Source organism: Cololabis saira, chromosome 15, assembly GCF_033807715.1.
Source record: "Cololabis saira isolate AMF1-May2022 chromosome 15, fColSai1.1, whole genome shotgun sequence".
Classification (NCBI taxonomy): Eukaryota; Metazoa; Chordata; class Actinopteri; order Beloniformes; family Belonidae; genus Cololabis; species Cololabis saira.
In genome coordinates, this window is record NC_084601.1 from 19,394,550 (window position 1) to 19,407,810 (window position 13,261).

At 42.5% G+C, this 13,261-nt stretch overlaps 1 protein-coding gene across 1 annotated transcript; it reads right to left on the reverse strand.

Moving 5' to 3' along the window:
* Window positions 1-7,832: 7,832 nt before the first annotated feature.
* On the reverse strand, window positions 7,833-12,387 carry rpl14 (ribosomal protein L14). Its single transcript, XM_061741945.1, has 6 exons — window positions 12,321-12,387; window positions 10,831-10,932; window positions 10,648-10,742; window positions 8,847-8,946; window positions 8,071-8,124; window positions 7,833-7,928 (listed from the first exon to the last, which is right to left on the reverse strand). Exons 1-6 carry the CDS (start codon window positions 12,321-12,323, stop codon window positions 7,869-7,871), a joined length of 414 nt encoding a protein of 137 aa, XP_061597929.1. The 5' UTR covers window positions 12,324-12,387; the 3' UTR covers window positions 7,833-7,868.
* Between the last annotated feature and the right edge of the window lie 874 nt (window positions 12,388-13,261).

Sequence of the window (13,261 nt, forward strand, 5' to 3'; positions counted from 1 at the left end):
TATCTCTAAGGGAGCGTCCAGCCACCCTGTGGAGGAAACTCATCTCGACCGCTTGTATCCGCGATCTTGTCCTTTCGGTCACTACCCAAAGTTCATGACCATAGGTGAGGGTAGGGGCGTAGATTGACCGGTAAATCGAGAGCTTCGCCTTTCGACTCAGCTCCCTCTTCACCACGACGGTCCAGTACATCGACCGCATTACTGCGGACACTGCACCGATCCGTCTGTCAATCTCACGCTCCATTGTTCCCTCACTCGTGAACAAGATCCCGAGATACTTGAACTCCTCCACCTGAGGCAGGACTTCTCCACCCACCCGGAGAAGGCACGCCACCCTTTTCCGGTCGAGAACCATGGCCTCGGTCTTGGAGGTGCTGATTCTCATCCCTGCCGCGTCGCACTCGGCCGCAAACCGCCCCAGCACATGCTGGAGGTCCCGGTCTGATGAAGCCAACAGGACAACATCATCTGCAAAAAGCAGAAATGAAGTCCTGAGGTTCCCAAACCGGATCCCCTCCGGCCCCTGGCTGCGCCTAGAAATCCCGTCCATAAAAATTATGAACAGGACCGGTGACAAAGGGCAGCCCTGCGGCTGCCGGAGTCCAACATGCACTGGGAACAAGTCTGACTTACTGCCGGCAATGCGAACCAGACTCCTACTCCGATCATACAGAGACCGGACAGCCCTTAATAGAGGGCCCCGGACTCCATACTCACTCAGCACCCCCCACAGAATGGCACGAGGGACACGGTCAAATGCCTTCTCCAGATCCACAAAACACATGTGGACTGGTTGGGCAAATTCCCATGAACCCTCAAGCAGCCTGCGGAGGCTATAGAGCTGGTCCAGTGTCCCAAGGCTGGGACGAAAACCGCATTGTTCCTCCTGAATCCGAGGTTCAACTATCGGCCGTAATCTCCTCTCCAGTACCCTGGCGTAGACTTTCCCCGGGAGGCTGAGAAGTGTGATCCCCCTGTAGTTGGAACACACTCTCTGGTCCCCCTTTTTAAACAGAGGGACCACCACCCCGGTTTGCCACCCCAGCGGTACTGTCCCCTTCCTCCATGCAATGTCGCAGAGGCGTGTCAACCAAGACAGCCCTACGACATCCAGAGACTTGAGGTACTCAGGGCGAATCTCATCCACCCCCGGTGCCCTGCCACTGAGGAGCTTACGAACCACCTCAGTGACCTCGGCTTGGGTGATGGATGAACACGCCTCCGAGCCCCAACCCTCTGCTTCCTCAGTGGAAGGCATGTCAGTCGGGTTAAGGAGATCCTCAAAGTATTCCTTCCACCGTCCGACAATGTCCCCAGTCGAGGTCAACAGCTCCCCACCCACACCGTAAACGGGTACTGCTGAGTACAGAGTACTGCTTCCCCCTTCTGAGGCGCCGAACGGTCCTCCAGAATTTCCTCGAGGCCGACCGAAAGTCCTCCTCCATGGCCTCCCCAAACTCCTCCCAGACCCGAGTTTTTGCCTCCAAGACTGCCCGAGCCGCGGCCCGCTTGGCCTGCCGGTACCTATCTACTGCGTCAGGAGTCCCACCGGCCAACATAGCCCGGTAGGACTCCTTCTTCAGTCTGACGGCATCCTGTACTTCCGGTGTCCACCACCGGGTTCTAGGATTGCCGCCACGACAGGCACCGGAGACCTTGCGTCCACAGCTTCGAGCTGCCGCGTTGACAATGGAGGCAGAGAACATGGTCCACTCGGACTCGATGTCCCCCGCCTCCCCCGGGATCCGAGAGAAGCTCTCCCGGAGGTGGGAGTTGAAGATGTCCCTGACAGAGGGCTCGGCCAGACGTTCCCAACAGACCCTCACAATCCGTTTGGGTCTGCCCGGTCTGTCCAACCTCTCCCTCCGCCAGCGCATCCAACTCACCACCAGGTGGTGATCAGTTGACAGCTCAGCCCCTCTCTTCACCCGAGTGTCCAAGACATGCGGCCGAAGGTCAGCTGAAACGACAACAAAGTCGATCATTGACCTCCGGCCTAGGGTGTCCTGGTGCCACGTGCACTGATGGACACCCTTATGCCTGAACATGGTGTTCGTGATGGACAAACTGTGACTCGCACAGAAGTCCAACAACAAAACACTGCTCGGGTTCAGATCGGGGAGGCCGTTCCTCCCAATCACGCCTCTCCAGGTATCACTGTCATTGCCCACGTGAGCGTTGAAGTCCCCCAGTAGAACAATGGAGTCCCCAGTTGGAGCACTATCAAGTACTCCTCCCAGGGACTCCAAGAAGGCCGGGTACTCCCCACTGCTGTTCGGCCCGTAGGCACAAACAACAGTGAGAGACCTTTTCCCGACCCGAAGGCGCAAGGAGGCGACCCTCTCGTTCACCGGGGTGAACTCCAACACATGGCGGCTGAGCTGGGGGGCTATAACCAAGCCCACACCAGCTCGCCGCCTCTCACCCTGGGCAACTCCAGAGTAGTGGAGGGTCCAGCCCCCTTCAAGGAGCTGGGTTGCAGAGCCCAAGCTATGTGTGGAGGTGAGCCCGACTATCTCTAGCCGGTATCTCTCAACCTCACGCACAAGCTCCGGCTCCTTCCCCCCCAGCGAGGTGACATTCCATGTCCCCACTGTGAGGGTTTTGGTCCAGGGATTGGGTCGTCGAGGCACCGCGCCACGACTGCTACCCAGCCAACATTGCACCGGCCTGCCATGGTCCTTCCTGCGGGTGGTGGGCCTACAGGAAGGCGGGCCCACGTCGCCGTTTCGGGCTGAGCCCGGCCGGGTCCCACGGGCAAAGACCCGGCCTGGCTCCAGGGCGGGGCCCCGGTGACGCCGATCTGGGCGACGTTACAGTCCTTGCTTGCATTCTTCTCATGGTAGGCTTGTGAACCGCTCTTAGTCTGGCCCGTCACCCAGGACCTGTTTGCCATGGGAGTCCCTACCAGGGGCGAAAGTGCCCCCGACAACATAGCTCCTAGGATCACTCGGGCACACAAACCCCTCCACCACAGTAAGGTGGCGGTTCAAGGAGGGGTATATATATATATATATATATATATATATATATATATATATATATATATATATATATATATATATATATATACATATATACATATATACATATATATATATATATATATATATATATATATATATATATATATATATATATATATATATATATATGCGTGTGTTATTTTTTATTCATTTCTGCCTCATTATGCAAATTAGGTGGGCTGCCCTTCTTAGTGCAGCTCCTCAGCTATTGGTCAATAAACAGGAAGAAGCAAGATCTGGACAAAATTAAGACTATTGAATTTAAAAAAGGATCTTTTAATATTATTTGATGTAGATGTAGTCAAAGGGACAGCTAGTGTATATTAACCACAAATTTAGACATTAATAGTATTAGTTATAGTCTTGAATTAAATGTTGAGTAGAATCGAGATTAATATAATTCAGTGTTGAGGACATTTATCAACTACACTGCCAGGAATGGAAAAAGCACTCATGAGCTCTGGCTTTTCTTCTGTTTGTAAGTTCAAGAAACACAAAAGTTAAATAATGAGTATTTATTTATTTATTTATTTTTAATCATGTGGGCCATCATTGGCTTTGGCACAATAGCAGCCAGAAATTCCCAGCCCATCCAAACTTAAAGATGGTTGAGGATGTGTGCAGTGAGCGACCAGCCTAGGCATGCAAGTGATTAGCCTCTCCAATACTAAAGCACGTCAGGGACAGTAGGCAATCCAATGACTTGCTGCGTTCTAAATGGATAAATAGATGGATACTTTATTAATCCCAAAGGGATTTTTGTTTATTTTTTTCTACACCAAAATAACTGGCCAGGTAACAAAACAGTCATCTTCTCAGTTACCGGTGCAAGCCTATCAGCAATCAGATCAATAGCCGGCTTCGGTTTGGATATAACCTCCTGTACAAGGATGTGGGCACTGATTGTTGCGCAACAGTTTTAATTTTTGACCAATAGCAGAGGAGCTGGACCAAGAAGGACAGCCCTCCTCATTTGCATCTCAAGCAGAAATGCATAAGGTAAAATAAAAAGGGTAGATGAGGGAATGTAAAAAAAACAAACAAATGCATGTCACATGCACAGTCAGATTTTAAAATGCAACATCTGGAACAGCTGATTGCTATATTACTACTTATACTTACAGATCCAATTAAGTGATAACTTTTATCAGAGTGATTTTTTTATCATGTGTTTTACTCTTTGCCATTGCTACAATTGTGTCATTACAATTATTGTAAAAAAAAAAAAAAAAGGTTTTACTTCATATCTTTCTCTTTTCCTTCCTATTATTTCCTATCCTTAGGTATCTTTTCAGTTTACTACAAACTCAATAGGGGTAAACACAGCTAGTTTATGTATCTGTAGATTTTTTGAGCATGTTTAGGATAAATATAATACCGTTACACGCATGTACAAGGCCAACTAACTGAAAGTAAAATGATGGGAATTTTCAGGGTACCTCTTTTTAAATAATAGTGATGATGATCATCTTTATAGCCTGTCCATGGCTCATGCATAAAGATAAACAAGGAGGACAGATGCAACATGGACATTAAATTCTTCATTTCACTGTTTATGAAGACAAATTATGTCGGTAATAAATAAACAAATCAAAGAAAAAAACTCGAGAACAGCCTCGTAATTTGAATTTACCATTTTAATTTTCCTTCAATCCTTTATAAGGGATTTTATTTTGAAAGAAATTTTGTTACGATTTCCGGTACGGTTCCACTGAATCGCAGGTGGGGGACCACGTGACCACTGCGCATCGTCGCCGTCAATCTCTGACGTCAGAGCCACGTTCAGATAACAGCGTGTTTTTCAGGCTGTTTTTCAAGATTATTTTGATTTATGTTTTACCTGTTCATTTAAGTTCCCTGCAAAGGAGTCTGGGACAACAATGTTTTGTTAAAAATATTATTCAGTCTGGTAAACAATAATACATCCTTACTGTATGGGTTTATGCTTATGCATAATAATAAATATCTGCCATTCAGGCTACTGAGACCACACTAGTCACCCATCCTGAGCAGCATTTCTCAGGTTGGCAGGACGAATTCAATCCTCCAGGTTGGTGTTTAGGGGGAGGGAGTGTGTTGGCACAGATCTATGTCCCTGTTCTCTGCACAGAACCACCTGGCCGGCGTTCAAGTGTGTTGTTATGTAATGTTTACCAGAGATCTGAAGTGGAACCAGTTTGGCTGGTGGCAGCATCTCCCACAATGGAGGCTTATTTCAGCTGCGAGCAGCATGATGTCCACAGAAAGAGCTTTTTGATGCTCATTTGTTTGAACTGAGGAGGAAACAGGCGCCAATGTGTTTGTGTAAACACCGGTTCAGTCAGCGATGATAAATCTTCCTCTTTCCCCACAAACTGTCAGTAACCATGTCCTTGAGCTCACTCTGCAGAGATGACCAGTTTACATTCAGAACTATTGGGTTTATATACATGCATCTCAAACCCCTATCTGATTAAATGTTCTACCTATTTTATTTAACGGATGAAAAACACAATGGGCCACTGTTAGTTAAGTCTGCCACCTAGTGGATTCCTAACACAAGATCTCTCGGTGGAGAACAGTACATGTCCAGTCAAACACCATAAAAAAAATGGCCAGTCCCTTTTCATATCTATAAAATTTTACTTTACTTCTTAGAAAACAGAGATCCAGAGAACCCGAGGCCTATTGGGAGCAATATGTGGAATAGTGGTTGGAGTCTGAACCACAGACCGTACAGTGGCCTAAGTAGGTCTTAATAAAGACAAAACCACCGAAACACTAAAAGAAAAAGCCAAAATACACAGAAAATCCAGTATTTTACAAGTAATAAACTATAAGGGTGAAAACCACAGTCATAGAAGTTATATATTTGCTAAATGCATGGGTGTTACATCATATGCCTACAGTATGTTATTTATGTAGGCTCATTTTCTTGTTTTTTCCCCTGTTCCTGATTTAATAGCGTAAATCTGAAGCGGAACCAGAATGCGTGCTGTGACTCCCTCAGCTTGTCAGTCAGGCTGATGGGAAGCGGTGAATGTGTGCTGACAGCACCGACACAGCTCCTACCAGCGCCGAACAGCAGCCTGATTATTCTTGAAGGCCGTGACTTCCAAAGGTTGAGGCCGGCTGCTCTCCATCTCTGCACCAGTGTTCCTGCAATCCTGGCCCTCAGGACCCGCTTTCCTGCAAGATTTAGATGTTTTTCTGCTCCAACAACCTGGAAGTGAACACTGATTACAGTGGAGATGTGAATGGACCTCAGGAGGCACCCATCAAGATCACACCCGCTAATAACGTCAGACAGCCGGAGAGACTTGTTAGTGTCTGGGTACCACAAAATAACTTTAGAAAAGAGAGAAAGAACATCTTATTTTCATAAGAGTAAATTTAAAGAAATTAAGCACAAGTTTCCTGCTTTTCATAAAGAGATTGAATTTATATCTATATTTCATTAGAGAGAGAGAGAGAGCAGAAAATTGAAAATCTCCGTTTAAATTTTTTTTTTTTCTCTAATTTATTTTTAATTAATGAATTTCCATTTTATCCCCCTGGAACATAATTTCTCTTTTATTATAAACATTTTTAACTATCTGCATCGTTAATACACTATGATGCTTCATATTTGGTATATTAATTTCTAAAACCTCAGTACCACCTTCATACCACAAAATTACTAATACATAAAACAAAATTATCCAATGCAATCCAAAAAAGTATTTAGAACCTATTGAATATATTTAGGGTGTTTTAACTTTCATTATTTGTAGTATTTACATATAATAATGGGCGGGGGGGGGGGGGGGGATTTTCTATGCATTACTTTCTGTCAGGCATTAAAAGATTGATAATGGGGGGTGTAAACAAACACAACAGAAGTGTTTGGGAATCCCCATCATTAACATCATCCTCAGGATGCTCCTGGTCTGCCAGTACAGGTCTACACCAGTAACACTGTCCTGTGCACGTCCTTCACAGTCAGGTTTGGAGCTGCCAGAAACAGACCGGAGAGAACAACAAACTAAGAAAAGGAGTAGAGACTACCATGAGAGCACTTGAGCCCTCCTGCTAAGATCTACACTCAAGTACCAGAAGGGAAGCACTGCTGACTCCTCACACACTGGACTTAATTCTTTTATTAAGCTCCTTCTCCTCCAGCAGGTGTAGAGTACTGTACTTCAGAACCAGCTTAGTTTCACCACTCAAACGATGGTCCAACTTCATCTAACAAGACTTTGACAAGCGTGTACTTACAAATTGATGAAGCATTAGTGGATGAAATCCATACTAACATTGTTTTGATTAGTCTATAAATTAAATTTGTCTCACAGTGGGTCAAACAGCCAAATTACCAGTTTATCAAAATGTGTCAATAAAGCTGACTAAATATCAGAACTTTAAATTGAGTATAAAAATATGACCCTGAATACATTCAGTCCTACTGTTTTCTATATTTTGATTGTTGTACAGCAACCTTAGCTGCCATGAAAGGCGTTAACACAAATCATGTAGTTACTTCTGGAAACAAGTTACTTAGAGACAAATACAGAAACTCGGCCATTAAACTAATGCCACGAGATATTTCAATTTGGCCTGAATAAGCTCCTACTGCCAGCATTAGCATCCTGCCGGGTACAGATCTGATGTGGGAATAATGTGTTCAGTTTGGTATATTACCACCGTTTCTTGCTCAGTTTTTAAATACCAATCCGCCAGGTTAAATCAGTACATATGAATTCAGAGAATGTAAGAGGGGAAAAAATAAAATTAAAAAACTATAATAATAAACAGAAAATTCTGGTAAATAATGGAGAAGACACCCAATAACAACTGAAGAGAAATTTATTTTGTCACAAGTGTTCATTTCTTCGCTGCCTCCTTCTGGAGCTTCTTCACCTCGTGCTTGATGATCTTGTTCCTCTGCACAAACAGAAAATATGCAGTTATCAAAAAATGTTAAAAAAACAAATTGGTTTCCTTTGTGTTCAGAGCAATCAGGATTAATCTTAAAATAATTAATCTCCCATGAATGAATCCTGAAGAGCATTTCTCTTGTGCTTACCATCCTCTTGGCCTTCATCACCTTGAAGCGATCAAAGTCAGACATCTTGGCCCTCTGAAAAGAAAAATCCAGACAAAAAGGGTCAATTATTCAACCCGATGGCCAGAACTGTTTTAGCTGCCTGTATGTTAAATTGTTATAAATCATAAACAGTGGCCGTTAAGCAAAAGTTTTCTCAATGGTGAAAGGTAGTTTTACCATCTCCAATTATATCTAGTTCTTCACAACCTGATGCTTCTTACTGAGTAAATGTTCACCGAAAAACTGACAAATCCTCAGTTTTTCCCATCATGTCATTGCTGAAATTCATGACGTTATCCCATTCCTGTTCCGATGGAAATATCTACATGGAGGCGTACTATAAAAATGACTAAAGCTTCAAGTTCATCAACACAGGCTACTAGTTAATGTTAGCAAACGTGGTCTTTTCTCATTACATTAAGCAGACAGGTTTATCTAAAGCAACATCCAACAGAAGAACACAATCAAGCCATAGTAACACAGTGGGTCACAACATGAGCGCAGTTAAACCAGCATTCAAATAAATAAAACTAAGATGACATTTGAGTTCAAACTGTTTAAACTTGATGGGGAAGTGTTTAAAAAAAAAAAAAAAAAAAAAAAAAGTCAGTTGACAGAACTTAACCGTAGAAGGTTACATTTAGTTTGGGACTCCATAGCTCTGACTGTCCATCATCAGCTTTTATTACAACGGTAACAACTACTTAACTGAAAACCCTAAGCCAGGTTAGTGTACGATGTAAGAGATGACTTACCTTCTGTTTTGCCTCAATCTTCTTGGCCCAGCTGCTCTGTGCCCACTTCTCGTTGACTTGAGCCTTCTCCCAGGCCTTCCTCACAAACTTCTGGCGGGCGCTGTGAATCGTCACACACAGTTAAGTACTAGCACTATGATACAACACATGTGCATCATTAAGCTTGTTTGCATCGCCTGGAATGTGGATCAAAACATCAGCCACGATAGCTGGAGACAAAAAAGCTACAGTGATGCTGGAGCAGCAGCTCCGGTCGGAGCAAACAGAAATACTGATCCAGTCAGACAATTAAGTTCTCAACTCTTATCAGTAAAAAGCCTCCATTTGTTTTGACAACATGGCCTGCTACTAAAGCTGCATTCAGACAGTCTAATCATTCTGTTCACCTTTCAGCCTCCGTTTCGTTTACAGAAGATTTTAAGTGTGGATGTGATGTGTTCAAACACATCGGTCCCTCTAAACCGATGGCGAGCAACATTTGTTCCCCCCATAAAACCCATTGTTGTCAAATCTCTACGCTGTTTAAGTGGGCATAAATCACATACATTTAAAACATGGGCTGCCTATTCTATGATGCATTCCCAATCATCTGACGAATATTTACCAACAGACATTCGTTAAAACATTTTTTCATAATTCTTTTTTGAGTGCTGGATTGAGGTGGTACAGGCCGGTTCTGGCCCTTCAGCCATATCTTGCTTGTTCACTCTAAACCCATCATGGTCTGATGTGATACACGTCTTAACTATTTGGGTCTTCAGTTACACGTCAACATAATTTAAAAGTTTAACAAATTAGTTAACTATAGAAGCACACTTCCAATTCAAAGGGTTTTTCATTTACGTTTTTGTTCTCTTTGTACTTAGGTTATAATAGACAAATCTGATTTTTATTCTCCTTCAGAAAGACCTTAAGGTTCAGATGGCCTTTGTTTTCAGTAGTTTTAAGAAAAACCAGACCCTTTGCCATTATTATACAAGGCATTTAGACATTATCTTTCATACGTACCAGCACATTTTTTTATGTTAAAGCTTTTACTTTGAATAAGTCAGTCTAAATGCTATACTGTCACAACTTATACAGTACAGACCAAAGGTTTGGACACAGCTTGTCATTCAAACAAATGGGGAAGTGTGTCCAAACTTTTGGTCTGTACTGTATAAACAAAAACAGATAACTCTTAAGAAAATATAATTAGACCTAATTCCACAACTTGCATTAAATAAACATTTTAAGTTCAAGAACCACCCAAAAATTGCAGCTGTACTGATCTGGTGACATACACATCTGCAACAATGTCTAAGCAAGTCTGGGTTAAACTATGGAGGAATTTAGTTTTATCAGGACTAAAAAGCACCCACTTTTTATTCAAGTGTTTCGCAATCCTAGTCTTCAAGAGCCACTTAACATTTTCCAGCTCCAGGATTCCTGGCTCAAATTAATATGTCAAACACACTTGTGCAGATCTTAAAACATGATTATGCAAAGATCTAATGATCTCAAATTATTTACTGAAGCAGGGAAACATCAAAAACATGTATAGCATTAGACTCTGTGCACCAGGATTGGGAAACACTGTTAAATACATTTTAGCAATCAATATACTATGATACATTTGTATCAACATAACTCTGGCTCATTGCTGTTCACTATATTTGTTAACGTGTACAGTGAACACAAGACAGCTGTAACCTAACTAAACTCCATTCTTAAGTACAACAGCATTACCATTATGTGAAAACACAAGTTGTAGTTGCATCTAATGAATCTTGTTTACAGGTCAAGACACTCGTGCTCTCACCTGTGAGGTACTTTGATGACGTAGTCTGTGAGCTGCATGCACTTGAAGGGCATGGATTGCCTCCTCACTCCTGTGCAGGGTCCATCAACCAGAGCCTGGGGGAGACACGGCAGAGGGATGACTCCACGTACATTTAAAAGTGAGCCCACCATTTATCAGAGCAACAGTTTCTTCACCACTCACCCTATTTTGATCAATGACGTCTACGATGGCCACCAGCTTGCCAGCGTGGGGTCCGAAGGAAATGTAGGCGACGCGACCTATCTCAACGAAACGGGTGAACACCTAAAACACACCAGAGAGAAGAACATATGGGATGACAGGGGTCGGAAAATGGTATGCTTCTGTTTCTCACTGGGGGCTAAGCAGCCCGGCTAGGAGTGTGTCTGGATCATGTGTTCACCATCCTCACTAGGGTTGCCAACTCCCTGAAAAATAAATAAGGGACACCTCATCGGCAGGCCGGTTTTCTGCCAATTTCTGCTACCTGCCGAGAAATGCTACTTTGTGCTTCCGCACAGTCAATTTTCAAAGTTTGCATCATTTCTTGCACAATGTAAAATTGATAATATGGAATGTTGAGTATTTGATCCTTCAAAATACACCACCCATGACATGAATTGCATTACACTTTGTGAACATTATACGATAAAGAGAAGAAAGGAAGTGGGCTAGGGAGTAAAACACAGTAAATTGTAGCTCTGCAAAGGTAGAAAACCATTAGGGAGCATTTTTTGACCAAGCAGCAGAATTTGGCAGAACACCGGCCAACCTGATTGCCTTCACCTTTCCTGGGGTGAATTTCTTAGCCCCCTTTTTGAGAGTGAAACAACTTAACTATTTGAGTAAAACCTGAATTGAATTAGATGCATATTTTTGAATGCCATGAACACATGGAAAACTAATTATCCAGCAAGTCACTTTAATACAAAGAAAATGAACTAAATAAATATCTTTCTTAAACATAAACCTGTCCTGCTTAACTTAAAATTGTATAAATGTATTAAAAAAATAGAAAGAAAGCAGAACATCCATTCTGTAAAAGTGCACATTTAAAGTGCAAACAGAAAGTCTGTAGAAAACTTGTAAACATATTTGTGCCTCAAAGGCCATGACTGTAGGCTACAGTTGTAGTAAAACAGAAACTTACTTATGAACTCAACAGATCATTGCCATTTTATAACTTTTTGACTCTCACAGTAATACGGGACAAAGTGCGTCTCTTTTCATCTCAACACGGGACTTTAGTTTATAAATACGGGATGATTCTGTTTTTCAAGGGACGGCTGGCAACATTAGTCCTCCCCTTTTCGCATGTAGCTCGTGTTTCTAACTCCGAATACTCCGTACACACACCATATATATACGTAATCGAAAACAGCAAACAACGTGGATAACACCATTCCCCGCTGTTATTGAATCAGTGTTAGTATATAAACTCTGAACTGTTCACCAGGAGCGTCTCGGCCCTGCAGCCTGCGGGACCACGTTGTAGCGCGGCTGCTGGCCGACATGCTGATACGCCGTTAAAACCTACATTTCATCTCGGAAAACGGCGAACCAATGTGCCTTTATATATTTAAGCGACTAATTATGGTGATATTGTTGGAAAACGAGCCCACACAGGGTGATAAATGCAGCTTGTAGCGCCGAGTGTTCCCGCAGCAGCCTACCATGATGGCGGTCCGGGAGCAGAAAGGACGAGACACTTCCGGTCCACGCTCATACGGCTTCCGCTCAGCCACGGCGCATGCGCAGTCGTCCAGTCGCGCTGCTGTCAGTCAGGCCGTTTCCGAAATACATGTTCTTAAAAATTAATAATAATAATAAATAATCATAATAAATTAATTAATCAATAATAAATTAATCTTTTTTTCTTTTCATTAATACCTTTTTTTTTTTTTTATTGAAAGACAAAATGCATACAGCCCAATCCAACCGCCAGGGGGCGACACACACTCAGCGGCGGAAAATCAGGAAACAATGAACTACAGAAATACATTAAAAAGAGCACACAAACTTAAGGCCTTGATGGCCTTTGCATTGGTGGAGAGTCTAATGGTTCTAATATATTGTTTGACCTTATTTTCAAAAATACAAAAAAGAGGTTTTTGATAAATATAACGGGATTTGTGAATCAACCATTTTGCCAATAATATAATAAGATTAATGATACATTTCTTTTTTTTTTTAACAGATGGATAGTCAATGAAACCAAACAATACACGTTCAAAGCAAAGGGAGAAATGTGGTTCAACACAAAGACAAATCAAATTACAGATATTGTTCCATAATTTGGTAGTAAAAGAGTAACTTCAAAATAAATGAAAAACATCTTCAGGTGATCCTTCACAGAAACAACAGACACTACAGTGTCTATGTCTTTTTTGAAACGTTGAAGAAAAACTTTACATGGGTAGACTCTGTGAATTATTTTAAAAGATACTTCCTTCATTTTATTAGTAATTAAGTATTTTGCAGGTAATGACCAAATCTTTTTCCAGTCAAGATTGTAAACAAAGTTATTCCAATAAGAAACCACATCTGGAATTGATACATTTTTCTGAAACAATGCACGTAAATGACGATTATTATTGCGTCTTGAGGAGAAACA

What these genes read in the sequence shown, in the direction of transcription:
- rpl14 (XM_061741945.1), bottom strand. An exon ending in GTCATCAAAGTACCTCACAG is followed by an intron (nt 8,947 to 10,647) that starts GTGAGAGCACGA and finishes GACGATTCACAG; the next exon opens with CGCCCGCCAGAAGTTTGTGA. An exon ending in TGATGAAGGCCAAGAGGATG is followed by an intron (nt 7,929 to 8,070) that starts GTAAGCACAAGA and finishes CTGTTTGTGCAG; the next exon opens with AGGAACAAGATCATCAAGCA.